This window comes from Ambystoma mexicanum, chromosome 13 (assembly GCF_040938575.1).
Source record: "Ambystoma mexicanum isolate Mex_15411 chromosome 13, UKY_AmexF1_1, whole genome shotgun sequence".
Taxonomy (NCBI): domain Eukaryota; kingdom Metazoa; phylum Chordata; class Amphibia; order Caudata; family Ambystomatidae; genus Ambystoma; species Ambystoma mexicanum.
In genome coordinates, this window is record NC_090938.1 from 726632118 (window position 1) to 726659509 (window position 27392).

Consider the following 27392-nt stretch of genomic DNA (forward strand, 5'->3'; position numbering starts at 1 on the left):
GTACGAACCTATTGCCCCAGAAACTCTCAAACATCTGGTGGTGCTATGCCCGAACTTATTGCCCCAGAAACTGTCAAACATCTGCTGGTGCTATGTCTGAACCTATTGAGAAACTCTCAAACATCTGCTGGTGCTATGTCCGGACCTATTGCCCCAGAGAACATTGTTTTTTACAAAGTATATTCAGAGATTTTAGAGATTTAACTGCAGATGTTTTATGGGAAGTGGTTCTTAGAGGACAGCGCCAGAGGGAGATTCTAGCAGTGATTACATATTTGTTCTTCTTAGATATTTTGTGAAAAGAGTAACAATGAAAGCTGGGATTCATAGACTGTAACAACCTTTTTACTATTTTTGTATTGGCCGGGACAGATGAATTATGTAATAATGGTATTGTTTTAATATTGATATAGTGTGTTTTTTTTAACATTGAAAGGTTGAAATGTAAAAACATTTTTTTCAACTAAATCAATAAAAAAATAATAATAATAAAAACAAAATGAATAATAATAATGCAGGCACAATTTTTGGCACTCCCCCTCAGGGGTGTTGCTAGGTCTGGAAAAGATCTGGGGCTACGCTAATTTTGGGACTGTGGGGACTCGGGGCTAGCTAGCCTTTTTGGTTGTAACCTCTGAGCTTCTATCCAGGGCTACAACCAAAAGACCCGGGGGTATAACCCCCTCAGCCCCCCACCCAGCAACGCCTCTGCTCACCCTAGAAATCGCATCTCATTGTGTGAAAGTGTAGATAGTAGGGTACAAATAAGTCAACCCCTACCTTGCCCCAGAAAGGCATCCCTCACCCCCTGCCCCCTTCTTTTTCCATTTATTAGTGCAAATGACTGTTAATGAGGCAGCGCCTTCCTTGCTCCGCATACATTCAAAACGTTGCCAGCAAAAACGTATTCGGTGAAACAATCGTGTTGAAAATACCTCTGCAGTGAAAAAGTCACAGAGCAAAACGTAGTCCAAAAATGCAGCTGAAAAGTACCCAAAAATCCAGGGCTGCCAGGGTTTTAGGGTTAAGGTGGGTTAGCAGGCTTCTGAATGCCTGGTTTAGGGCTAGGATAGGGGTTAGTGTAAGGCTAGGGATTAGGCTTAGAGTAAAGTGTTTGGTTAGAGTTGGTTGTGGGAGGGCTGGTAATGTTGAGGTTTAGTTAGTGGTTAGGGTGGGTGTTGTGTTGCGATAGGTAGTGTCAGGGTAAGTGTTAGGGTACCGGTTATGGTAAGGCTAGCGCTGATAGGTTTAGGAAAGGGATAATAAAAGGGATAGGGAGGTTGGAGAAGGATAGGGATGTTGGCATAGGATAAAGGGTTGGGATACACCTGGCGACTAGGCTAGAGTAAGCATTAGGGTAAGTGTTAGAGTTGTGGGTAGGCTAAGGCTAAGGCTAAGGTTGGGATTAAAGCAAGCGTTTCTGTTCAGGCAAGGGCTATGGAATTTGTGGCAAGCTTGGGATGGGGTTGGAGTTTCTTCTTATTTGGTGGTTTGTATTGAGTCACATGCAAATAAAATGCTTGAGCGCGTTGAACGGTAGTGTTAGGTAAGGATTCAGGGTAGAGTAAGGGTTGTAATTACAGTTAGGCTAAGGGGTGGGAATCGAGTCAGGGTGATTGTGGGGGGTTATTAGAGGTTTGGGTCATTGCTAGGATCCAACCTTGTACATTTGTGTATTTAAAATTAGTACCCGACGGTAGGGGTGTGGCAGCCTCTCAGCCAATGAGGAGGCTCGGGAATGGGGCATTACCAGTGGTAATCCCCCCGCTCCGAGCAGACTCACAGCTGGAGGCCACCATCTTCCCCTGCCGTGAATGAGGTAAGTGGTGTCCCACTTCCTCTCTCCTCTCCCTCCTCCCCCATCCACAGAATTCCCTCTGCGCCCCCATCCTCACTTACCTTCGTAGAAGTCCATTTTGGGAGCGGACGTTCTGGGAACACTTCTGTCGATCTGCGACAGGCCATTATGGAAAGGAAGAAAAGACTACATGTAGTCCCATCTCTCCTTTCCATGGGGGCTATTTTTTTTGTTTACTTTTTTAATGTGCGCCATGGAAAGAGAGAAGGGACTACATGTGTTTACTTTTTTTCAATGGCCGCCATGGAAAGGGAAAATGCACTGTTTTCCCTAACTGGGCGGCCATTTTTTTGTACTTTTGTTTTTTCTGTTCCGAAACACTGGAGCATTTTTGTAACAGAAAAAAACACTTTTAGTACCCCGGTCTTATAGGCCAGGGTACTAATAGCAATAGGTACCTCGCAGGGAGTGGGGGTCATTACCACTTCAGGTAATGCCCCAGGGCCTTCATTATGGCCCTCGCCTCCCTCGGGCCTGTAACTATGGGCCCCGGAGCATTACCTGAAGTGGTAATGCCCCCCCTGCTCGAGGCCTATTGCTTAAATAAACATGTGTTGGCAGCCTTACTAATGGCAACATTTTCATACTTTGAATTGTTTGTATTGAATGACTACATTTCTGGAAAGAACCAACATATATCCTAAAGCATTCCTTCTCTTTAATGTTTTGAGACCTATTGAAAGATACATCTCTAATGATCCAGGGTGCGTGGGGAGATGATGTCACCCCTGGCACATGGGATGAATAGCAAACCCAATTCAGAGTAATGTCCTTAACATGTGGACGCTCCAGTGCCCTGCACACCTGCTAGACTGACATGTTAACAATTCAAAAAATCGATGTTTATCTTTGATACATTCTATCTGAACCTTAACCTCACAATGTTGCATTTCAGTCAAATTAAACTTAATACATCATTATTCAAAAAATATGTGTAAAGACATTTTTTAAAGAAAGAGAACCACATCTTCTCTATATAATTATACTGTCTCTAATTCTGTAAAAAAAACAAAAAACACGATATGTTACTTCAATGTATGTATTCCATCATTTTAATACAAAACATAAAATGCTAAACGTGTTTCAGGATAATCTTGCCTTCATCAGGAGCTATACTATTCTTATTATTTTTGATCTATTGGATAAAACAATGGATAATTCAGTTAGATATTTACATAATATCTCAAATATCTACCCAAATGATATATTGTATTATCCAACAGATCAAGAATAATTAGAAAAATATAGATCCTGATGAAGGGAAGATTATCACCCCGAAACCCCCTGAGCACAGACAACGAGGCAGACGCGCGCGGATTCTACAGTTACAGGCAGAGACAGCCTGGCTTACAAAGCCAGAGGCTGTACAGATTCTATAGAAAGAGAAAAGCTCTCAGAGCCCGGGTACCTCCAGCTGGCCCCCATCAACACTGGTTGCAATTGCCCCTCCTGCTATACCAATAAGAACCCCTCTGCCCCTTTTCTTCCACAGTCAGACAAAGCGAGGCAGCAACAATGGCAGAAGGGTGGTAGCTAAAACCACTTGACATTACATCTACTTCTGGAAAGTCCTGAAAACAAGAAACACCTCATTAGAAGGCTGCAAGGCCCCACGTTTTGACAAAACCCTCTTACTGTTTCCACCCAAACAAACCCCCCACTCTGTTCCTGACAGGTGGGACATGCAAGCCTGGATACCCAGCAGCCCAAGCAGTTCACAGTGCACCCCTCTGTAGCCTCCCCTGATTCCCGCCAGGTGGCACAGGGAAGCACCGGCTCCATTTGCCTTGAGGTTTCTAGGAGGGTATGAGGGTCGCATACTCACTAGATGTTGGGGGTGATGAAGTGTATCTTGTTGCAGTTCTTGTCCGCCACGACCATGTCATTCGTGGCCCTGGTGTCCGCTCCCAGAATCACACCGTCCTGCATGGAGAGACAAGGTATGCGGTGAAGATTCTGTGTGTGTGCACCTGCAGACCCTGGGCTCTGAGAAAAGTACACACACAGTATTGGGCCTATTGCTCAACTCCCAACTGCTCGAAATGTTTACCTAGAATTTTGCTTTTCGAATGATACCACCAAATCATAGATGGGGATTGTGGGTTGAGGCTAGGCAATATTGGTGGGAGTAGGGTGTGGGTCGAGGAGGGTCATTTGGTGGAAGTGCGGGGTCTCCCCTGCATTCTGTGGTAAAACATTTGCTAAATAAAAACGAGCAAAATAATGAGAGCAGTTTGTTTTAGCAATAGACATACATTCACAAACACACTCCTTGGCACACATGCATAGGACGTACTGTACACACTGCAAGACAGGTACGAGTACAGGGCATAGGCATCGGCATATGCTGTACACACAGGACCTACAGGCACTGACAACGAGGCAGACCTGGACAGGCACTGTACATACAGGCACAGGAAGGCTAACATGCACAGATCCTGTAGGCTCAAACATGTAGACCAACACGCAGGTTCCACAGATAGCTACCCAACTTTTACACAATTAGGCCGTGGGGAAAAAGCCCTAGTATACATCCTGTACATTTAAATTGATTAAATGCAATCGTAGGCAGACACAGAAAGATACAGTACATACAGGCATAGACATCTTTGCATGCATAACCAGGAACTATACATACAGGCACAGACAGCATGGCAGACCTTGCCAGATACTGTACCTCCAGGCACAGACAACCTTGCCAGATACTGCACATACAGGAAAAGACAGGCAGTCAGGCATAGCAGGAAACTACACTGACACAGACCACTAGGCAGGCAGCTAGGCATGCATAGTCAGACACTGTACATACAGGCACAGACAGGTTGGGACATATAGATATTGAACACAAGAGTCCTTCTGTCTGGCTCATTTGGTGTGAGGACTCAATTTCAAGGGCAACCCATCAGTTGCTGCCATTATTGGCTTGGCTTCTAACTCTAGTTAGCAACTTGATGCACCGTACTCTGATTATATGAAGTTTCCTCCTTCCTGAATAATATTCTGAAGGATGATTTAAATACTATGAAGGTTCTAGACAAGCTTTTCCCAGCTAGAAATCCATGTTAACTGTGCTGAGCACATTTTGGAGTGTGTTAAACCCCTGAGTGGAAAGTGTGAGGAGGCCATTGAATATTAGGTGGAGTCTGAGGGAGCACAGAAGAAACCTGTAGGGCATTTGGAATCACACAACACAAGTGATGTTAAGAGGAAAGATATCGGGAACTTCACTGAATCAACAAGGTGGTATTTCTGTGTTGTGGTTGGAGATGTGCCTCTTCAATAGCTCTGGTACTAGTAAGGTTTAGTGTAGGACGTGCTGCAACTAAGGCTATTATGACAGGTTTGTGTACCAATTGTGCATTGCATGGATCGCTGAATTCAAGTTAGAAATGTTGAAGCTGCATGCATAGGTATGGCACCCCACCACTATGCTTTAAATGTTAGTAGACACGGGTATCCCTGATTTACCCCCATTCATCGTAGTCTCTTTTAGGGGGTGTTAAGGGTGGGGGCGTTGCAGGAATCAGACATCTGTCCTGGTGAACCAAAGGGAAGCTGCATTGGGCTGAAAGGTTCATCCTAGTTGTCAGATAGTGGCAACAGTTCATGGTTTAATGAGTGCACAATAATTGAAGACATATTTTGTGGCTGACGAGGGAGCACTTGCAGAGGGCGTTGGGCAGGTTAGTATAAAACGTAATAATAGAAGCCACACACTCATCCAAATGGTAAGCTCCAATCATATTGGCAGGTAAGGCAGAGGGGGAATTATGTATGTGTGTCAATTTGCAAGACCTGAGCAGCAATATGTATGTGGCTTGCAGCCCACTGTCAAACATTTTTCTGATGCTGACCACACTGGGCAGAATAATATGTTCTCCACCTTGAATGTGTCCTATTTGCCCACTGATGCATTATGCATTCTCATGCTCAGTGAGGCATAACCCTTAAAATATATGCCATTTGGGTTGGCAGCAGTTCTGCTGGTTTTGCAGCATTTAGTAAGCAGTGTCCCGAACATTACATTTTCAAGACTGATATATACTGGTGGGTGGTGAGAATGGGGGTGCAGTGACCAGCACAGAGGCTGTGTTGGAAGAGCGGGGAGAGCTGAAAAGGTGTTTTTTAACACATTGAATAAGTGTCTATTTTAGGCACCAGGAAACCGTTGGATTTGAATTACTTGTTTGGGAGGGGCCATGAAGAGGTCGGTGGGTGTTCCAAGGGCAGACTTGGCATACAGACTCGCCAATGTACATAATACAAAAAGGATTTTAAACACATAGGGTCTTACAGGGGGCACACACGTTCTAATGAAAGTCTATGTCACTTTCATTTGTATGCTAGCATTTTCTCCCCACATTTGAAGCAACCCACTCTTGCCCAGAGGAAGGGTTATGTGTTGCCATGGGGGATTTGAGAGGGTCAGAAGGGATTGTGGAGAGCTTGTAAATACTACATATTGTCCGATCTGTGGGGGCGGCTAGTGCTGCTTTGGGGGTAATTCTGGGTGCCTTTCCTGTGTGTGGATGACGAATGGCGCTGGACCTTTGCCCGCATTCACGATCTGAGGTTCTTCTCATTGGCTGGGGAAGCGCTAACAGGATTAGTGGTGCTGGGCATGGAGTTTGCTCTCCCATAGTATTGCCCTCTATGGGGGGGTAGGGGGAGCCGTTCTAGGCTCCTGTTTCTCTCTCCTGCCTGTCCTTTGGAGACCGGGTGGTTGGCCCATTGGTACTTTGGCCTGAGTTCAAAGTTCACCACCAGGACACCTAATTTCATCCACGGGAGCTTTCTAGGTATCCAGTGATGTAAACGAATTTCAAATAACGAATAACTTTTTTAACAAACCTACAATACCGAAAAACCCTGCATTTCACATTAAAAATATATATGGGGTGGGGTAAGGGATTTAAACGGGCGGGGAGGGGTTTGGGATGGGGTTATAAGCCTAGGGAAATGTGGGACTGAGGGACACACTCCCAAATTAAAAGAAAGTAATACATTCAGTATTTTTTTGGTATTTTAAGTTCGGTAAAAATGTTTTTGTTAATTCATTTTTCGTTAAGATCACATGGAACCACGTTCTGCCCTTGGCAGATCGCGCCGGCGAGCCTGCTCACATCGTGCAGGGCTACTCGTGGGATTTTGGGACAGGGAGTGGAGGTGCGGGGGACCCCCTTTGAGGTAGAGGGTCTGAGGGAACGGGCAGCAAGGGGAAAAATTTGATGGAATTATTATGTGAGAAAGACCCGTGCAGTAAATACATTAGAAGCAAAGACATGGAACAATTGGTGTGTAGATATAGGACTTGGGGTTTTATTTTGCTGCCTCACAACCATTCCTCGTGATATGGGGGCCGAAAGCAGGAGTCGCCACAATGCCCAACGCCCTGTTACTTATTTGTGTACCCCCTTTAAGCCATTTGCATGGCTGGCACCCCTTCCCCCGGCACACACATACACTGTTCGCACTCCCTGACTCTGAGGGGTGTCATCAACCTCTCTTACATGGAGCGACATGAACCTGGGGGCACAAAAGCACTCCCAAACACAACGCCCCCATATGGAAAAGGATTTGACTGAGAATTTACTTTGAAAATCCGTAGATGCAGGTCATACAATACCACTCTTTGCGTTTGTGATTATGTTATGGACAGAAATCATAAAGTGATCATTTCTGTGTGGTCAGCATTTAGAGAATGGGCAATTAGTCGAGGTCTTGGGAATCTGGCCAGTCCGCAGGATCAATGCAGGGGCGTCGAGTGGACCTGATCAATGTGTATCCTCATGTGTCGTGACTCGATGGAGAGCGCTATATATAATAGAGGGAGATGATGATACCACTATGAATATGGACCCGGACAGATCCTTTAGCGCTTCAAGCGCGACACTGGTTCTGAGAGAATGTATGGACTTTTATACATCAGATGATGCGCGGGGGGCGTTCATCCCGGATTCCGGGTGATACTCCTTCTGGTCCTCCTTATAGGATTCCTTGTCACGGACAGATATTATATTAGCAAGCACAATGGGGATTATGTCAGAGTGATATTCTACCACACAAGCTGTCTGATCAAAGGAGGATAGCTCAGGGGCAACGCGGTCAACTTGGAAGCAAGATGACACGGAGCGATCCCCGGGTCCGTGCTTAGAAACCTCTGGGTATTAAGCGTGTTATAAATAACCTATTATATCATATCAAATTAACCCTGTTCAGATAGTAATGAAGGTCCAGAGGGGGCAACCATTCTGGCAATTTAAACCAGATGCCATGGTCGAGGATGGACCACATTGACTACTGAAATAGAAAATGTCTTCACTGCAAACTGGTTGGGGGAGGACAGAGGAGCAGTGAAGGGGGATGCATTCAAGTGTTATAGCGGTGGTACATGTTTGTCAATGGAAGGAAGCATTACTGGAGATGATGGCTAAAGAGTGGGTAAGTTTAGAGGATGGGATTAGACCAGTGGATGGGATGTGTGCTATGGGTGGAGGGGAGGCAGTATTCATTAAAATTAGAGATCTCAAGATCAAATCCAATGGGGCAGTGGGGAAGGAAGTGCATTAAAGGGCAAGAAATACCGAAGTGAGTCCGTACGTATAGGGGGGCAGACCAGGGAATATTTTAGCAAGGATTGTAAAAAGGGAATGAGCACAACTGCAGAGGATTAGGATTCAGGTTGGGGAGGTGATGAAAGAATAGAAGGACATAAACAGTTATCCGCGTCTGTACACACAACGTGTGCCACTTAAGGAAGATGAAGTAGATGCATTCCTCAGTAGATTGGGTCTAGTCAAGTTGACAGAGGAAGAGGCTCAAGGAGCAGAAGGGGCTATTACAGCTGTAGAGATAGTTGGAGACATCAGGGCACTGAATTCCGGAAAGGCTCCAAGGATGGATGGTTTAGGACTTGAATTAGATGAAGCCTGTCAGGGAGTAATGGACCATAAACTGCATAAGGCATGAGAAGAATCTCTTATGGAGAGGGGCCGAATTCCAAGTAGCTTGGTGGAGGCATGCATGGTAGTCCGTCTTAAGCTGAATACGGATCCCTTAGAATGTGGGGTACACCGACCGACAAAGCTAATTAATCAAGATGCCAAGATTCTGGCCAAAGCCCGAGCCAATAGAATTAAGCCATTAATGAGGAGAATATTACAACTGGATCAAGTGGTCTTCAATTGGGGGTGGGGGTACTTCCATTAACATAAGAAGGCTGCTTGACGTCCGGGCGGTGTATTCAGAGAGGATAGAGCAGTGGTGGTGCTCCTCAATGCTGAAAAGGCCTTTGACTCAGTGGCATGGGATTACCTATTGGACCTCTTACGGGGTCTACGATTCTGAGAAAATGCGCCAAGGTGAAAAAAGGCTACTCTATACTCAGCTATAGGCCAGAGATAGAATCAAAGGAAAGGATTCAAACTTGTGAAATGTATGGGTGTACCCAACAAGGTTGTCCTCGCTCCCCACTGCTGGCAATGGAGCCCTTGGCTGTGGAAGTACATGCAGTCATGAAGGGTAAACGAATCACAGCAGAATGTTGGAGTCAATAATACTGCTGCAAGCAGATAATGCTTTATTATATCTCTAGGAACCGGATTTAGATCTCCAGGTGGCGTTAGATGTGGTAGAGCAGCTCAGTGAAGTCTCAGTTCTAAAGATAAATTGGGAGAAATTTGAAATATTTAATTGAAGTGAAGAGGCAGTTGTACACAAATCTCAGAGTAGCAAAAGATACATTTAAGTACCTGGGTACTGCAATCCTCTGTCCACAAAGGGACATTTTCCAGAGTAACACAGTCAGTGCATTAGATCAGATCGAGCAGAAAGTGGTCAAGTGGGTCGGTATACCAATCGCCAAGGGAGGAAGGAGTGTTAACAAAAATGACCATCCTACTGAAGGTATTGTACCTGTTCACCAGTGTGGAATACCGCCCCCTCCCTCAAAGAGCTTTTTTAAAGAGAAGTAATGCTATCGTCACAAAGCTAATATGGCCAGGGAAAACTTGCAGGCTAGCATTTGATACATTATGCCTACGCTACGATGAAGTAAGCCAACATGTTCCAAATATGGATAGGTATTTCCTGGCAGCCCAACTTCAGTATATCTCACAGTGGGGCATCCTGGCAAACAAAGATGTGCATGTACTTATAGGAAGTCAAGGTGACTCGCCGGCGGTTACGATGTGTACGTTGATTACAAGAGTGTTGGGAACCAGGAGTCCAGTGTCTCAGAAGAAGGTCAGTAGGAAGACATGGAGGGTGGCAACATGACATTTCGGGGTTCAAGCACCATGCACTGGCCAGGGTAGGCACTAGGAAGTCATGGAGTGTGGCAAAACGACTTTTAGGGGTGCAAGCCCCATAGACTGGCCACATCCTAGCATGAAAGTTGCTCTCAGGCGCCTCAAACACAATCAGCCGACAGTATCAAGACTAGCAGGACAGAGGAATAGGGGAAAGGAGAGGCTTATTGAAGGATGGATCATTCAGACCCATGGAAGGCTTGCTGGGTGTATATGGTAGGACAGCGGGTCAGGTCCTGACAAATGGAAAGGTAAGGGGTGCGGTGAGAAAGCGGTGGTGAGGGTTCTTAACAGAGCCAGCACAACTGCTGCTTCTCACAGATCTATTCCAAGCAGAATGGAACGGGACATGTACCTCCAACATATAAGGGCAAGTGGCGCCTAAGGGGAGGGGGGGGCCAGTGGAAGGGTTTCAGAGAATATGGGGTGTGGAGATGGGACAAGAGATGCCAAAGGATGGCTGGTGGGGGGCCTGCCAACTGACAATGGTCATGAATTTGAGATCTAAGCTGACAAACTTCAGGGCACTCACGAGATTCTACGCCACCCGGTACCGTACCCATCAGTATGTGGGTAGTGGTAGCCGCCACAGGTGCAGGTGCAGTGCATACGCAGCACCAAAGGCCACTCCATTCTATTTGCTGTGGGATTGTCCAGGAGTGGCAACACACTGGAAGATGATTGAGGAATATATAGAGGCTGTATTGGGATATGATATGATCTGATAGGTTATTTATAACGTGCCTAATGGCCAGAGGTTTCTAAGTGCGGTTTCTAAGTGCGGACCCGGGGATCGAACCTGTGTTGCTCCATGTTGTCTTGCTTCCAAGGCGAGCACGTTGCCCCTGAGCTATCCTCCCGAGACATGTAAGAAGACAGCGAGGAGGCAAGCAGGTGGTAACTGCTGGGGCCCCAAAGCTAGGCACAACACAGGAGAGGTTTTATAGCCCGGCCATAGTACTAGCAAAGAGACGTCTAGTGTGGAGATGGTTGCAGGACTGCATGATGTGCAGTGACAGGGAGGACGGGGGTAGGGGCCACAGCACATTCAATGCAGGTGCCACTTCATACTTGGTAGGAATCCAGGGGGTAGGTCTATCATGGTTGATTTCACCAGCTGCAATAGAAGCATCATGGCCTTCGATCCAAAAGCTCTCGGTGCTTCACTTTTCTTTGACAGTTCATGCCTTGGACACGGGGAAGACCGCTGGCAGCTCCAGCCAAGGTTTTCTTTTGTGTCTGGGCTGCACTGCTTTGCTCTCATCACGCGGCGCAAAAGTGAATGGCCTCTTTTGCTGATGCCCATATGCACCCTTGGTTTTAACTTTGCATTCTGGGGCTTGGAGTCCGGGATTCATCATGGGGCATTCCAGGACTACAAGACCCAGAATGCAAAGTTACATTCAGGAAGTAGACATGCAGCCATACCTGCCTACTCTCCGGGTTTATCCCCAGGACACAGAGTTTTTAAACTCTTTTCAGGGTCTGGGGTAAAAGCGTGAAATCTCCCTAATTTTCACCAGTCTTTCAACTCCACTCACACCTCCATGAGATTGGCTACAAGCAGACCACTAGTGGCCAATCACATGGAGTTGTGGGTGGAGTTTTGCCTGAAAATCCTAAATCCCGCCCATAGCTGGCTTCATGGCTCGTGTTTGGAGCTTTTTTCAAGCACGTTGGTGGGGAAGGTGGGCGGAGTCTTTGGTGGATGGGGGCAGAGTCTTGGGTGGACGTGGGCGGGGCTTATGTGACATGGTATGTCTCCTGGTTTCTGTTTTTGAAATGCAGGCAGGTAAGCTGGCGTCTCCGGAATGGAATGGCAGTGAGGACGAAGGAGGCGGACCCGACCCTCGAGGAGGAGGAACAAGAATAACCGTGCCACGGCCCTGGCAGAACAAAAGATTGGCCAGAAGCCTGCGGAATGGGGCCTCAAGCCCGCGAAAAAGGAAAGAAGGTGTAGCTGCATGACTAAAACTCAGGGTTTTCACGCCCTTCTCTGGGTCTTGGGGAAGAGCTTGGAGTCTCCTGGTTTTCGCAGCAGGCCCAGAGTTGCTGCGCTCTGAGACGCAGAAGGGCTGGAGCAGTCAACACTGAAGTGGCTATGATGGCACCTGCATCCCCGAAATGGGTGTTCTTAAAACTGTCTGTGATTTTCTAATTAAGTTACTTTTATTTGTTCCTGCCAGGGAAGCACAGATCAAAGACTTGATAAAATGTTAAAGAGATGTCGCAGCAGGACTATACAGGCTGCATGCATTTTCCCCTCAGTCTCTTTGTTTCTTTTATGTAACACACTTGGCACATTTTATAACCTCTGCATTTGCCCATTTGCCCTGATTGCCAATTAGTCCTCCGCGCATGATCCTTCGCTGCGCTTTATTCTTTTCCAGGCAATGAATTGGCATGACACAGTAATTTCAAATGGCAAACTTGGCCGCAGTTTTATTTCCATAACAACAGAATTATTTGTACACATTTGTCAACTACCGTCTGCAAGTGTGGCGCTTGCTCCGTGTCGGATCTCACCTGCTTCCCCCTATACCTTTGTATAGTAGGCCCCCAACTCCCCCGACCCTTTGTACCTGAGCCTATCCTGCCCATGCATGTGTCCGTGGGTGGGGAGAGCGCTGTTTCTTTTTGGGGGGAAGCTGAGCCTTAGTTGTTACCACCAGACGCCCCCGCCGTTAGGTCCCCAAGAGGCGCTGGTCCGGAAGAGCGAAGACCCATTCCGGTTTCCTTCTGGCTCATCCGGAGTCTATCATTTGTGCTTGGTCGCCCACCGTGGCTCCCCTTCTTCCCGTCTCCTTTTCACAACTCCAGCAATTTGGTACAAATGTTCCAGAAAAAGAGCTCCATTCCCATTGCAGACAGGTGCACCCCATCTTTCAGAAAGTACTCTGGAGTTTTCCCGTTGATCAGGCCATGCCTGATTTTATGGAAGCCTCTGCCCCTGCAAAATTTTGCCACGGCCCCATTCAGTTTTCTCCTTGATTTTTCGACTGCTGAATGGTTCTCGGCCCCTCTCCATTCTGCCCTGGGAATTACTTCTGACCACACGATCTCCGTTTCGCCCAACTGTGCCGAGATCTCCTGCAATGAGCTCGTAATATCCATCAACAAAACCCCCCTCCCCAGGCTGGTCAGGTCGTTCCCTCCCAAGTGTATCACCAGCACCTCAGGCTTTTTCTGCCTACCTGTCATGATGCCCCGGGGAACCAGAACAGGTCCAGCAACCCCGGAAGCAGGCATCAAGTTATTTTGAGCAAGCCCAAAAACCCCTGCTAGGGGCTGTTTGGGTGCGGTCCTGGCGCCTATGACGCCAGGCTCATATGGAGAGTCAGTCCTGGCGCCATAGGCGCCAGGCTCATAGAGTAGAACTTACCTGATGCAGACCATGCTGCAAGCTTACCTGATGCAGACCATGCTGCAGAGCTCCAAGCCAAATGAGGCTTGGAAGGGACTATTTTACCTAGGGACTATTTTTTACTGGGGTGGGGCTGGGGAGGGGAGGAATACTTACCTGGGACTACTTTGGAGGCTATTTAAACCATGCCCGAAGAGCAGCACATGCTTCGTGTTATTCTGCATCCAGCAGCGTAACGCTCACCATGTCTGCAAGCCTGCATCCAGTCTTCTGCCACGCCCGCCTCGAGTCTGCAGCTCCTAGAAAAAGGGAGGAACAGAAGGAGAAGAGGTTAGAATAAGAGCAAAACCTTCGATCCTTACCTGAATTCCGGATCCACCGCGCCTTCGAGCTGGAAGAAAGAAGCATTTTACGCGCGCCGCCTCACCTGCTGCAGCGCCGCGCTGAACTCACCGGCCTTCACAGCATCCTCACGATCCACTGCATCCTTCTACACGTTCCCGCCACACTCTGGCACCTAAGGGGAACACAAGAACAGCAAAGGTGACCCAAGGGAATAAACAGAGGCAATAGTAACTACCCCCATAGACTTACCTGTTTACTGTCGGGGGTACTATTCCTCTTCACGGGTCGGCGCAGTCTCCATTGCATCCTCGCCGTACCCAGGCCCCTAAAGGGAACAAAAGGACAACAAGGTGAGACGAAGGGACACACAAGGGGAACTCTTCTTACCACAATAGACTTACCTAATTTTACCGCCGGAGGCATTATCCACCGAACTTCATATTTTCTCTCCACACCTGAATAACGGAGCAAGCCACAGGTTACATTCTGGCCTTATTTTATTGAACTGTGTAGGATAAGCCAAATCCTTACCTGAACTTCATCAGCTACCATGAGGAACTCTTCGATGGGGTCAAGCTGCAAACTGCAAGGAATCGGAAAGTCAGACATGTGAACTCTTACGAACTACATACTTTTCGGAGTCAATATTGTTCTGGAACTCACCAATTCCTTCGAGCCAGTGAAGCAACTGGTTATCAACGCGCCCCTGCGCTCAATGCAGGATGGAAAGCTGCTCTTTTCAAACCATCAGGTGAGACTATAAGAGGGGACATCAAAGGTGATCTGTGGGGAGAAAAGCAGGGGGTGGGTGGATTTACACTCAACCCCACGGGTGGTTAATTCCCTTTCTCCATTTACAGAAGAATATTCCTACAGGCCAAGCAAACGAAGCTAGGTGGGCCGGTCCAGTCCATCATCTCGGCCCTACGTGTCACATTGGTGGAGACGCAGCTGTCCAGTTCAGATCGAAGCCTCTGTGGGAGCCAGGTGAGCGTAACACTACCCAGCAATTTCTGCAACAGCCGCTTTAGCTGAGCCCACTTCATCCCCGGCACCCCGTGCCACTCAATCCTGAACTCGCCGGCTGTCAGCTCCTCCTGCTGCCGAGTCCAGCTCGCCTTGGCCCTTGAGATGAACTAGTGCCCCACTACCCACACAGTGCGCTTCCTCCTTCCTTGCACTGCTGGGAAATGACAAGTGGAGGGAACGGCATGGTTAACTCACATCTTTTCCGGCCTGATATATCTTTTGTAGCACCCAGAAGACCATCTCCCCAGCCTCATGATGTCTTCTGCCCCCAAGCCCCTGGCTGCCGCGGAGGTGGCGGCCCCTATTCGAAATGAGTGTGTCCCAAACCGGCCTTCTGTCAACCCTATCTTTGCCAGGCCCTGGCCCATCACTTTCTTAAACTGGAAGCGGCTTAGTGCGGACCCGTCCCTGTGCAAGAGCCATGGTGCATCTGCCTCTGACGGCTGCCGCTGCTGGAGGAAATTGGCCACCGCCGCCACTGGGCATACTCTCCTTGTTTGGATGGCCTGCAGTGTTAATGCCGCCCCTTTCCCTTTCTGATCAGTCTTTGACCTTCTCACATAGATGACCACCTGGGAGCTGCTCACCTGAACGTCCCTCAACCGTAAAAACCCGCTCCCTTTGCCATCTTTATTCTCTGGCACCAGCTCGCTGACCCTGAGAGCCCCAAAGAATGCCACCGTAAAGGCAGCTGTGAACAGTACCCTCTCAGCCTCGCCGTTACACACAGCGTCCAGACATTTAATTAACCCATGTAGTTTTAAAATATCAATTGGCCGCCTCTCATCTGGTTTTGGGACAGTTTGCTTTGCCCAGCCTCTCATGGCCAGCGTGACGTAGTGTTCCTTGGTGGGGTCCTTCTCCCCCTTAAGCTTGGCGTAATGCGCTATGGCCGCCAAGTGGTACAACACCCATGCCCGGGTCTTCCCCGTCTTCCAGCACCAGCCCACAAAGGCCCGTACCGGGTTCTCCCCCTGATCGCCTGGCAGCACCTCTTCTCGGAATTGCGTAAAACGTTCCCAGCACGCCCTGTACCTCTTAGCTGTACCTGGCACCAGTGCTGTCTCTACCAAGGAGCTCAGATCACCTCAATCATCCCCCACCACTGATCCTCGAACGGGGCCATTTCCTTCCTTGCTTTGGGGCAGCTTTCCCGGAACCTGTCTCACTGTAAACGAGACAGAGAATCAGCGGCCGTATTTTTTATACCGGGAATGTGCCGTTCCCTGACTTAAGTGTTCAAACTTAACATACTTTTGGTGAGTTCCCTGAGTAGCCTTAGCACCCTAAGATTGCTAGATGACCCTGTGCTGATAATCTGGACCACTACCAAATTATCCGACCACAAGGCAACTTTTTTGTTCTGTAGGAGTTCCCCCCACAACTTGAATGCCACTACTATGGGGAATAGCTCCAACAGCGTAATGTATTTGTGACACCTTCCCTGTGCCATTCCAGTGGCCATGCCTTGCCACACCACCTGTCCCCCAGGATTGCACCAAAACCCAGGGACCCAGAGGAATCGGTAAAATGTTCGAGCCACTGCTGCTCGCCCAGTCCGCCCTCCAGATCGCCACCCCATTGGACTCTGTTAGGAAGGTGTGCCACATCCTGAGATCCTTCTTCACCTCCGTTCCCAACCGAACGAGCTGAGAGGGGTGTTGCAAACCTACTGTTTTCAGCTCCACACTTCTGGCAAACGCCCTGCCCAATGGTATTACTCTGCCCGCAAAATTGAGGTTTACCGCCAGCGACTGCAACTCCTGCAGGGTTGTTTTGTTTTTTCCCAACAGGCCTCATATCATGACCTGTAGTTTCTGTACCTTGTCCTGTGGGAGCCTACACTCGCCCTTTATTGAATCTATCTCAATCCCCAGGTATATCAATGTAGTGGCTGGACCCATGGTCTTCCCTGACACCAAAGGCACCCCCAAATGTCCCATCATCCCCTGAAACTCCTCCATCAAGGCCCTGCATTCCGCCGTCCCCTTTCTACCAATGAAGAGGAAATCATCCAGGCAATGCACAACTCCCCCCTCCTTCGTTTTTTGCCTCACTGTAAATTCCAAGAAGGTGCTGAACGCCTCAAAATAAGTGCATGAGATAGCGCAGCCCCTTGGCAGACACCTGTCGTAATAGTAATCGTTGCCCACCTTGAAACCCAGCAAATGGTGACTGTCTTTGTGGATTGGTAACAATCGAAATGCCGAATCTATGTCTGCTTTCCCCAACAGAGCCCCCTCCCCAGCCGCTTTCACCATTTGCACTGCATCCTCCAGTGAGGGGTACTGCACCCTGCACCACTCCTCTGGAATGCCATCATTCACTGACTGACCCTCGGGGAAGGAAAGGTGGTGGATCAGGCGGAACTGGCCCTCTTCCTTCTTTGGTACCAACCCTAGTGGAGATACCACCAAGTTGTCCATGGGTGGCGCAGGGAATGGGCCTGCCACTCTTCCTAGACTCACTTCCTTTTCCACCTTCCTCTGCACCACCTCTGGTTTCTCCAATGGTGACCGTAGGTTGGCCGCCTCTTTCCCCCCTGGCTACCTGCCCCAGGGATCTGAAAACCCCACCTGAACCCTTGCCTCAACAACTTTGCATCAACCTTATTTATATTCAGAAAAGGAGTCATGGCAAGGAGGTTAACGGGCGTGGGTAAGTTCCATTTCGTCACAATTTTGTCATTTACAGTTTCCCCCTCATTGCATAGCTTTGCCGGAACATCAATCACTATTTGCTTTCTCTTTTGGTTTGCTACTGTCTTTGTGTTTGGCCTCGCCTGGGGTGGATCTGCGAGCACCGGCGCTGCCTCCCTTTTTGTGCTTGTTCCTGCATGCTTCACCATATGAACAGTACCCCTCTGCAAACCTCCAGCAGTTCTCTTGCTCCCCCTGGTGGGTGCTGCCCGATCCACCCAGGAGGAGGGCCTGCGAAAGGACCCCCTCCCCCGCTGCGTGTACCCCCCTCTGCCCTTCCCTGCCCAGCACCTCTCCCCTTGTGGCTTGTCCTCTGGCTCCCTGGAAGGTACCACTTTGTCGATGTATCCCCCGACATCCAACTCGTCCCACGACATTGCTGGCCATATTTGCATCTACAGCCTGAAACCCCGGTCATAGTCCAACCACCCATCGCCGCCATATTTCTGATATAAGTCATGCACATACTGCTCATACGCTATCATCGCTAGCGCATCCTGTGGATACCTTTCCAACATCACTGACATGTACATCCTATAAGCCTTGAGCCAAATGTTAATGGAGTGCTCCACCTTGGTGCTCTCCCTGTCCCTCTTTTCCTTTTCCTTCTCGGACAGTTCTTTCAGCCCTCCTCCCCTGGGCACAATCCCCAATAAGTCGAAGATTTCTATAAATTCTTTCCTCCACAACCTCTCTTTGACCGCCCGTGGGATATGCCATAACAAAGAATTCACTGTTGCCCGCATTGGAGAGAACCCTGGCATTGGTCTCCCATACTGGTTTGCCTGTCCCCAAGCCCCCCCTGGTCCAAAGCTGCTCGGGCCTGCCACTGGAAGCTGCGCTGTGTTCTGAACTCCCACCACGCCAGCCCCCACACCTGTTTCGCACCACGTTAGCCACCCCCCGGGCTGCCGTGGGTTTTCCCCTGTTATGTCACTCGGGCGCGGAGCGATCAAAATTGTTTCTCCGTGCTCTGCGTGTACAGGCACTGCGCAGCAGATCTCTGAGCGATGCCCCCGCTCCTGGTTCTGTTCATCATAGGCTCCTGTGCCTCCTGTAGGTCCTTCGTTCACTTGTGAGCAGCCTTGGTAGGTAGCCGCTGTGTGCCTCCTCTCTTTGCGCCCCACAGCTCCTCCCTTCCTGCCGGCCCTTCTTTTCCTGCTTCAGCGGGGCTCCCTGGGTCCACGCCTGCGATGTGTCCTGCTGCGGACCCCTTTGCCGGCGCCGCTGCCTCGGCTTCTCCCGCACTCGCTGCTCCGTCTGCGCTGGCCGCTTGTGCCGCGCCCCCTTGTTGGGTCGTCTCGGTACGGGGTTTCTGCTTACCCGCTCCCAGGCTCCTCCCTCTGTGCACCGGCTGCTCGCGCTGCCTCGCTGCTCCTGGGGTCCTGCCGGGTCTGCTCCTGGGCTCCTGCCGGGTCTGCTCGAGACGAGTCTTCACGATTTCCCGGTCCTGGGCTCCTCCCGACCTTGTTGCTCCACCGCACCGCCTGGGCTCCTGCCCCACCTTCGTTGCTCCGTTTTGCAAAAGGATCGAAAACCAAGACACCTGCTGCAAAACAAAATCCTTCCTTCGGCACGGCGAGTCAGCAGGATCCGACTGCAGGAGCGAGATGTCTCTGCAGTCGGACCCTGCTGATTACAAAGAGGCTCACCCCGCCCCTGTCCTTTATTTTGCCCTTTGCGGGCTTCGGGTGTTTTGGCACCGTTCCCCCCCTGCACCCTCCCCTTTCCCAGGGGAGGGGAACAAGTTGTTTTGAGGACTCTGCAGCGGTTAACATGCTGCCTCCTCCATTTTATTCAGGTCTTTCCCGTCGTCAGCGGCATTGCAGGCATTATGTATGGGAATGGCCCATTTCTCTATCAAGCCTCAGCTCACTGGGATGGCCTGTTTAGCGCGCGCGCACGTGTGTGTGCGTGTGTGCGCGTGCGTGTGTGCGTGCGTGCGTGTGTGCGTGTGTGTGTGTGTGTGTGTGTAGCCGATCACACATTCAATATAGTTTATCTTTTTTACATGTGGGCGGAGCCTTGTGTAATTGGGCGGACTCTTGAGTGAATATGGGCGGGGTGTAATTCTCTGGGTTTTTTGATTTTTAAGTGTAGGCAGGTATGGGTAGCCGGAAGGAAGGTGGAGGCAGCCAAGAGGAGGCAGGCACTCACCAAGGGGCATACATAGGATGTTGGCATGTATGCTACCACCTCGACCTTTGCAGTGGGAGGAGTCAGGTGGTCTAAACTATCCACATAAAGAAATTGCAAGTTTAGGGCGTTATCATTGAGAGCTGTTCTATTTACATAGGGGCAAGAAGGCCAAACCTTTCCATCCCGCCCACTCCAGGCTAGGGGTCTGGCCCAATCTGGCACGTGTCCAAGTCTGTGGTCAGAAGAATCAATGCGCCCCATTGAGAATATTGGACGGTAGTGTGATGAGACTCGAGAGCGGGCAAGGGGCAAAAAGTGCCACTGATGCTATAATATGTGGGCCTCAGTGGAAAAGTGCCCTCAGTTGCAGGTGGCAATTCCTTCCTTTTGTGACAGACTGCTTCAGTAGTTTCCAAAGGGGAGTTTTTTTGTTAAATGTGTTGCTTATTGTGCATTTTAAAGAACATGTTTTCAGTTACACTGGTCACATCTTTTAGCTGCACAGTGAAACAAGTTATCCAAAATGGCGTACTTTGGCCAAAAAATCACCCACTCTAGCATGGGTGGGTCTGCAGTTGGGGCCTTGCTCTATTGCACCAGAGGCCAGTCCAAGCCTGATCATAACAATAAGTCTAACCCAACGCCACTCACATTTACACTCTCAGCCCAAGCCAGCGCTTGAGACGCTTGAGAGCATCGGAGTCTGCAAACAAGCGGGCAGGCACCGGCTTGTCCAAAACATTAATGTGCATGGCAAAAGCCCTGAGCCCTTAAGGCAGCTCTTTGCAGTGAAAGGCAATTTTAATCTAACCTCCGTCGCAAAGGATAGTAGAACTACACAACTTACGATAGTGTTACATAGCATTACACAGCATTGCATAGTAAAGGAAAGTAGAACCGCCCAACTAAACATAGCATTGCATAGCATAACACAGCATTGCATAGCAAAGGATAGTAGAACCGCACAACTTAAGATGGAGTTTAATAGCATACCACAGCATTGCATAGTAAAGGATAGTAGAATTGGACCACTTAAGATAGCGTTGCATAGCATAACAGAGCACTCTACAGCAAAGCATAGCATGACATTGCATGCCATGGAAAAAGTTACAATAACATAGTATGGCTTCAGACAGCCATAAACAGCGTAGCGCAACCACAAACATCACACAATGCATGCTAGGCATCGCACAAAACATATAAAAAATCTCATTTCCAGCAGAATTTGGTATTAAACTCTAAGCGCATGCTAGCTTGTATAGAAATGTCTCACTGGCCCACGAGGACAATCAGGCTCAATGAGATCGGCATTACCTTAAAAATGAGTCCGGCGATGGTGGTCCCCGTTTTTCTGGGTTTGGGGGCTTTCATGCCAGTCTCCAAGAGATGTTTCTCCAGTTTTTCATTCCTGCCATGGGGATTAGAAACATTAAGGTCATGAATCCCACTTCTGACACCACTTACTCCACACTCAACGACCAGAGAATGAGACCTCAAGTGCCTCTGGGCACCAAGCTATACTTTCCAGTACTACAGCCAAAGGGAGTCCACTGTCACACTGAAATGCGTTCTCTCAGTACTGATGCCTCTTGATCCCCACACTCACCTCGACCAAGCCAAACTCTCTTCAGCACCACAGCCTCATGAACCCATGCTCAGTACCACAAAGCTGAGTCCACCCATGTCTTGTAGCCGAAGGGGGCCACACTCACAGAAACACTTGTGTACAGGCATGTTATAAATACCAAATCATGTCATATCATATCAAGCTGAGCTCTCCCATTACTAAAGCTGCATGGGATCCGCGCATATGGGCACCAAGCTGAACTCTCCCATTGCTGCAGTCTCTTGGGTCCTGCACATATGGACACCAAGCTAATTTCTCCCAGTACTACAGTGGCATGGGCCCCACACATACAGACACCAAGCCGAGCTCTCCCATTGTTACAGCCTCATGGGTACAGCACATGCAGACACCAAGCTGAGCTCTCCCATTGCTACAGCCACATGGGCCCCACACATACAGACATCAAGCTGAGCACTCCTATTAGTACAGTCTCATGTGCCCCACACATACAGATACCAAGCTGAGCTCTCCTATTGCTAAAACCTCATGGGTACAGCACATACAGACACCAAGTTGAGCTCTCCCATTGCTACAGCCTCATGGGTACAGCACATACAGACACCAAGCTGAGCTCTCCCATTGCTACAGCCTCATGGGCCCCACACATACAGACATCAAGCTGAGCACTCCCAGTAATACAACTGCACTGGCCCCACACATACAGACACCAAGTTGAGCACTCCCATTGCCACAGCCTCATGGGCCATGCACAAACAGACACCAAGCTGAGCTCTCCCAGTACTACAGCCACATGAGCCTGCACATACAGACACCAAGCAGAGCTCTCCCTAGAGGCCCATTGGGCCCAACATATGGGCAACAAGCTCATCTTTACCAGTACTAGAGACACATGGGCCCACACTCACTCACAGCGAGATGTAGTTTGAGAGCTGAAACTGTGCTCGCGTCATCGTGAGATGCAATACGGAGGTTGGGGTAGCTGCAACAAACAAAGAACAACCTGCTAGTGATACGTATTTACATGGTAAAACCAATATTATCATTTCCTGCAGCTCCAAAGCCGTCGACACAGTTGGACGAGCTGCCAAGCCAGCTCAGTGAAAACACTAAGCACTCGCTCAGCTGCATCAAGTAGCTGAGGCAGCGCTCCTGGGCGCACTACTGGGCTGGCTTGAACTGTCAAGGGGAAACGTGATTTTCCTTTGACTGTTCATGTACCCCAGAGTGCAAGTCCAATGGGCCATGGAAGACCAGAGGCATTTTTCTTCCCCAGCCTTGCATGGCCCATTGGGGATGCAGCCTGGGGTTCTGTAGCACTGAATGTGTGGAGCGGGTGCTCCTGCATCTACCCATTCATAGCACCTGGTGCATAGTCCAGAGAGCGCCCTGGCTTCTCTGTGCATGTGTAGGCACCAGGAAGCTCTCCCTACCTCCTGGTTCATGTTCAACTTGCTTGGGAGTTGGAGAGCCCTCGTGGTATTCTGTCCTGCCAATGGTGGCAGAGTGGATTCTGGAACGGGGCTGCAGGTAAGAAAAAAAATGTGTATGTGAATGTGTGCATGGCTGTGTGTGTAGGAATAAGTGTATGTTGTTTGGGTGTGCGTATGAATGAAAGCTGTGTGTTGTGTGCATGTGAATGAGAGGGTATCTGCCATGGGTACGCAGGTGAAAAAGTTATGAATTATGTGAATGTGAATCTACATTGCTACATGGGGATCAGCGAGACCATCCTCAGCGTTTTCAAATCAAATGGATTTCTCCAGATCACCAACTCTACCCATCACCTGTGGAGTCCTGCAAGGATCCTTTCTCTCCCCTGTTATCTTCTATCTTTACACGGCACTGCTTGGAACCCTCCTTGCTCCACACAAGAATCACATCCACCAATACGCAGACGGCACGCAGATCTACCTCAAGGTATCCCCCATTGAAGACGTCCACAGGCTCACATTGATCCAGTCCTGGATGCCCAGTGCTTACCTGAAGTTCAGCCCCTCCATGAATTCCTACTGCTGACCAACAACACCGAACACCCTGACATCCAGACCTGGCTATGTGCTATGCACCTCGAGGCCATCAAACCCCAGCTGGCCACCTGTTCCAAGTTTCGACATCGACAGGCATCGCTCCTTCAAACAGCACATAGTAAGGAAAACACAAACAGCTTGGTGCCACCTTTCTCTACTGCTGAAAATCAAGCCCTTCATCCCAGAAAACATCTTCAAATCTGCTGTCTAAACCTTGATCCTCTCCCATATGGATGTGGCACTACCCTTTTGGAAGGCCTTCTGGTGACTGCCCTGCCATCCCTTGAGATGTGCCCTGCATGCTGCAGCATGACTCATCAAAGGACTCTGCAAATTCGACCACATCACCCAACCCTCATCAAACTGTACTGGCTACCGCTACAAGCCTGTATCATCTTCAAACTGTGCTGCATCACCCTGAAGTCCCCAATCTACCCCATTGAGAAACTCAGCATCTCTGGAGGCCTACAATCCACCAGAAGTAAGGGCATGTGCAGACGTGAGCTCCACCAGTGCATGAAGACAGAACCAGAACACATGCCTTCTCTCTCTATTCCCCAAGACTCTGGAACCTCCTCCCCATCAATATCAGACCCGCCCCCTCACTTCCACAGTTCAGGAAGGACCACAGGCCCTCCTCTTCAAGGAATGGCTCCTTCCTAACACCTAGGTCTAAACACCCTCAACTCTCCACCCCATCTGAGACTGGGTGATCAGCGCCCCTCATGTTGTTTACCATAGTAGCTTGTAGATGCTTTGCTGCCAAATTGCCCGCCCTCTCCCTTCCCTGTTGTAAGAACCCCACTCCCTTCTTTCTCTGCTCCCCTCTCCATGTTCTTCCCCCTAGGCTTGTAAAGTGCTCCATTGCTTCCCACGCTGGAGCCGTGCTCAGTACATACACTAATAATAATAATAACTGCGGCATGACATGTTTTTACTGGCAAAGCCAGCAGGTGCATGTTCATATACGGTAATACTCGCATGCATTGGTGCAGCCAGCATGGACATGAATGGGCACAGCCAGCATGAACATGTTGCTGACTTGCATCTATTGAATTTTTCATGTGTTACCTTACAAAACCAAATGTGAACTGTGTGGCTTTTGACCCAATTTTGCAGAAAGTATGCTATAAAATGCGCAAGATTAACCTATTATTTGCTAAATGTCCTAGGGGAGGGGAGGGAGAACCCCTCCGAAACCCGATTGGTTTGGAATCCCTCGCTACGCTCAGTTGCTCGCTGTTTCCGTGTAAGATTTAAATCCTCCAACAAAAAAAATCCTCAGCCGCTATTGATGATACTGCTTGCAGGCATATGCAGCAAGAGGCGGAGTTGCACACAGATTTCTACCAAAGGCGCATTAGCTCACTGTGCTGGCTTATTGCATGCCAGAACCACACAGCCAGGGTCGTTGATGGGTGGAATCGTGGTATTAACCCCTTAAGTGGCAAGGACGAGTATGCTCGTCCTTTTTGCGTAGACTTGCATAATAGCCTGGCACATATGAGTCATTTTCGTGCCAGCCACTCCCTCCCCTTTCACTCCACAGCCAGCCGGACCAGAAGGCTTGTTGCCAGCTCATTCCCGCTTTTAAATGCTTTCACTTTCATTCAGCAACCGGTTTAATCCGGAGGATCACCACCCTGCCCTTTCCCTGCCCACAAACTGCCACTCTGCTGCCCTCCCCGGTCTTGCCCCTCCTCTGACAAATATACCCTGGCACTTTCAACCCTGTCGTGTCCTTTTCCTTGCCGTCCCATAGACTGTTCTCGCTTGCCAACCAGTCCTTCATTCCTCTGCTGCCCACTCTGCAGCGCTGTGTGGGCATTTACAGATGTTAATGTCACTGCGGTGGGCCCAACTACATTAGCTTCAGGCCCCACTTGTTAGACAATCCTGGATATGCCTCTGCCAATGACTCGCCTCCTCCCCACCAAACCCCTCATCAAAGAGCCCCTTGTCTTTCTTACCAGCCCCAGTTTCCTATACACACCTAACATTCAGGGTTCCCATGACAACATATAAGTGCTCCCAAACTGTCCAAGGTCAGTTGTGTGAGTAGCTCTGATACTAGCTGTCCCTGGTGAGGTGCGAGCAGCTCCAGTACTAGCTGTCCCTGGTGATTTGTGAGTAGCTCTGATACTAGCTGTCCCTGGTGAGGTGTGAGTAGCTCTGATGCTAGCTGTCCCTGGTGAGGTGTGAGTAGCTCTGATACTAGATGTCCCTGGAGATGTGTGAGTAGCTCTGATGCTAGCTGTCCCTGGTGAGGTGTGAGTAGCTCTGATACTAGCTGTCCCTGGTGAGGTGTGAGTAGCTCTGATACTATCTGTCCCTGGTGAGGTGTGAGTAGCTCTGATACTAGCTGTCCCTGGTGAGGTGCAAGCAGCTCCAGTACAAGCTGTCCCTGGTGAGGTGTGACTAGCTCTGATACTAGCTGTCCCTGGTGAGGTGTGAGTAGCTCTGATACTATCTGTCCCTGGTGAGGTGTGAGTAGCTCTGATACTAGCTGTGCCTGGTGAGGTGCGAGCAGCTCCAGTACTAGCTGTCCCTGGTGAGGTGTGACTAGCTCTGATACTAGCTGTCCCTGGTGAGGTGTGAGTAGCTCTGATACTATCTGTGCCTGGTGTGATGTGAGTTGCTCTGATACTAGCTGTCCCTGGTGAGGTGCGACTAGCTCTGATACTAGCTGTCCGTGGTGAGGTGTGACTAGCTGTCCCTGGTGAGGTGTGAGTAGCTCTGATACTAGCTGTCCCTGTTGAGGTGTGAGTAGCTCTGATACTAGCTGTCCCTGGTGAGGTGTGAGTAGCTCTGATACTAGCTGTCCCTGGTGAGGTGTGAGTAGCTCTGATACTAGCTGTCCCTGGTGAGGTGTGAGTAGCTCTGATACTATCTGTCCCTGGTGAGGTGTGAGTAGCTCTGATACTAGCTGTCCCTGGTGAGGTGCAAGCAGCTCCAGTACAAGCTGTCCGTGGTGAGGTGTGACTAGCTCTGATACTAGCTGTCCCTGGTGAGGTGTGAATAGCTCTGATACTATCTGTCCCTGGTGAGGTGTGAGTAGCTCTGATACTAGCTGTGCCTGATGAGGTGCGAGCAGCTCCAGTACTAGCTGTCCCTGGTGAGGTGTGACTAGCTCTGATACTAGCTGTCCCTGGTGAGGTGTGAGTAGCTCTGATACTATCTGTGCCTGGTGTGATGTGAGTTGCTCTGATACTAGCTGTCCCTGGTGAGGTGCGACTAGCTCTGATACTAGCTGTCCGTGGTGAGGTGTGACTAGCTGTCCCTGGTGAGGTGTGAGTAGCTCTGATACTAGCTGTCCCTGGTGAGGTGTGAGTAGCTCTGATACTAGCTGTCCCTGGTGAGGTATGAGTAGCTCTGATACTAGCTGTCCCTGGTGATGTGTGAGTAGCTCTGATACTAGCTGTCCCTGGTGAGGTGTGAGTAGCTCTGATTCTAGCTGTCCCAGTTCTCCCAGGTTAGGTGCAAGTAGCTCTGATACTAGGTGTCCCAAGTGAGGTGTGAGTAGCTTTGATACAAACAGCCCCCGGTGAGGTGTGAGTAGTTCCCACACTGCCTGTTCCAGGTCAGGTGTGAGTAGATACTAGCTACCCATAGTGATGTGCAAGTAGCTCTGATATTAACTGTCCCTGGTGAGGTGTGAGTAAATCGGATACTAGCTGTCCCAGATCACGTGTGAGTATATCTAAAGCTAGCTGTCCCTAGTAAGGTATGAGTAGCTCCAATACTAGGTGCCTCTGCTGAGCTGTGACTAGCTCCAATCCTAGCTGACCCAGGTCTCCCAGGTTAGGTGCAAGTAGCTCCAGTACTAGCTATCCCTGGTGAGGTGTGACTAGCTCTGATTCTAGCTGTCCCTGGTGAGCTGTGTGTAGCTCTGATCCTAGCTGGCCCAAGTGAGGTGTGAGTAGCTCTGATACAAATGGCCCCCGGTGAGGTGTGAGTAGTTCCCACACTGCCTGTTCCAGGTCAGGTGTGAGTAGATACTAGCAACCCCTAGTGAGGTGCAAGTAGCTCTGATA

At 49.4% G+C, this 27392-nt stretch overlaps 1 protein-coding gene across 1 annotated transcript in view; it reads right to left on the reverse strand.

The window, feature by feature from the left end:
* LOC138521817 (proteasome subunit beta type-7-like) overlaps positions 1-27392 on the reverse strand; it is a 173912-nt gene that overhangs the window by 109843 nt on the left and 36677 nt on the right. The window contains exons 2-3 of the mRNA XM_069634933.1: positions 21058-21151; positions 3684-3781 (exon numbers count right to left, since the gene is read on the reverse strand). Of these exons, the coding sequence (XP_069491034.1) occupies positions 3684-3781; positions 21058-21151 (192 nt within the window). The remainder of the gene's footprint in view (positions 1-3683; positions 3782-21057; positions 21152-27392) is intronic.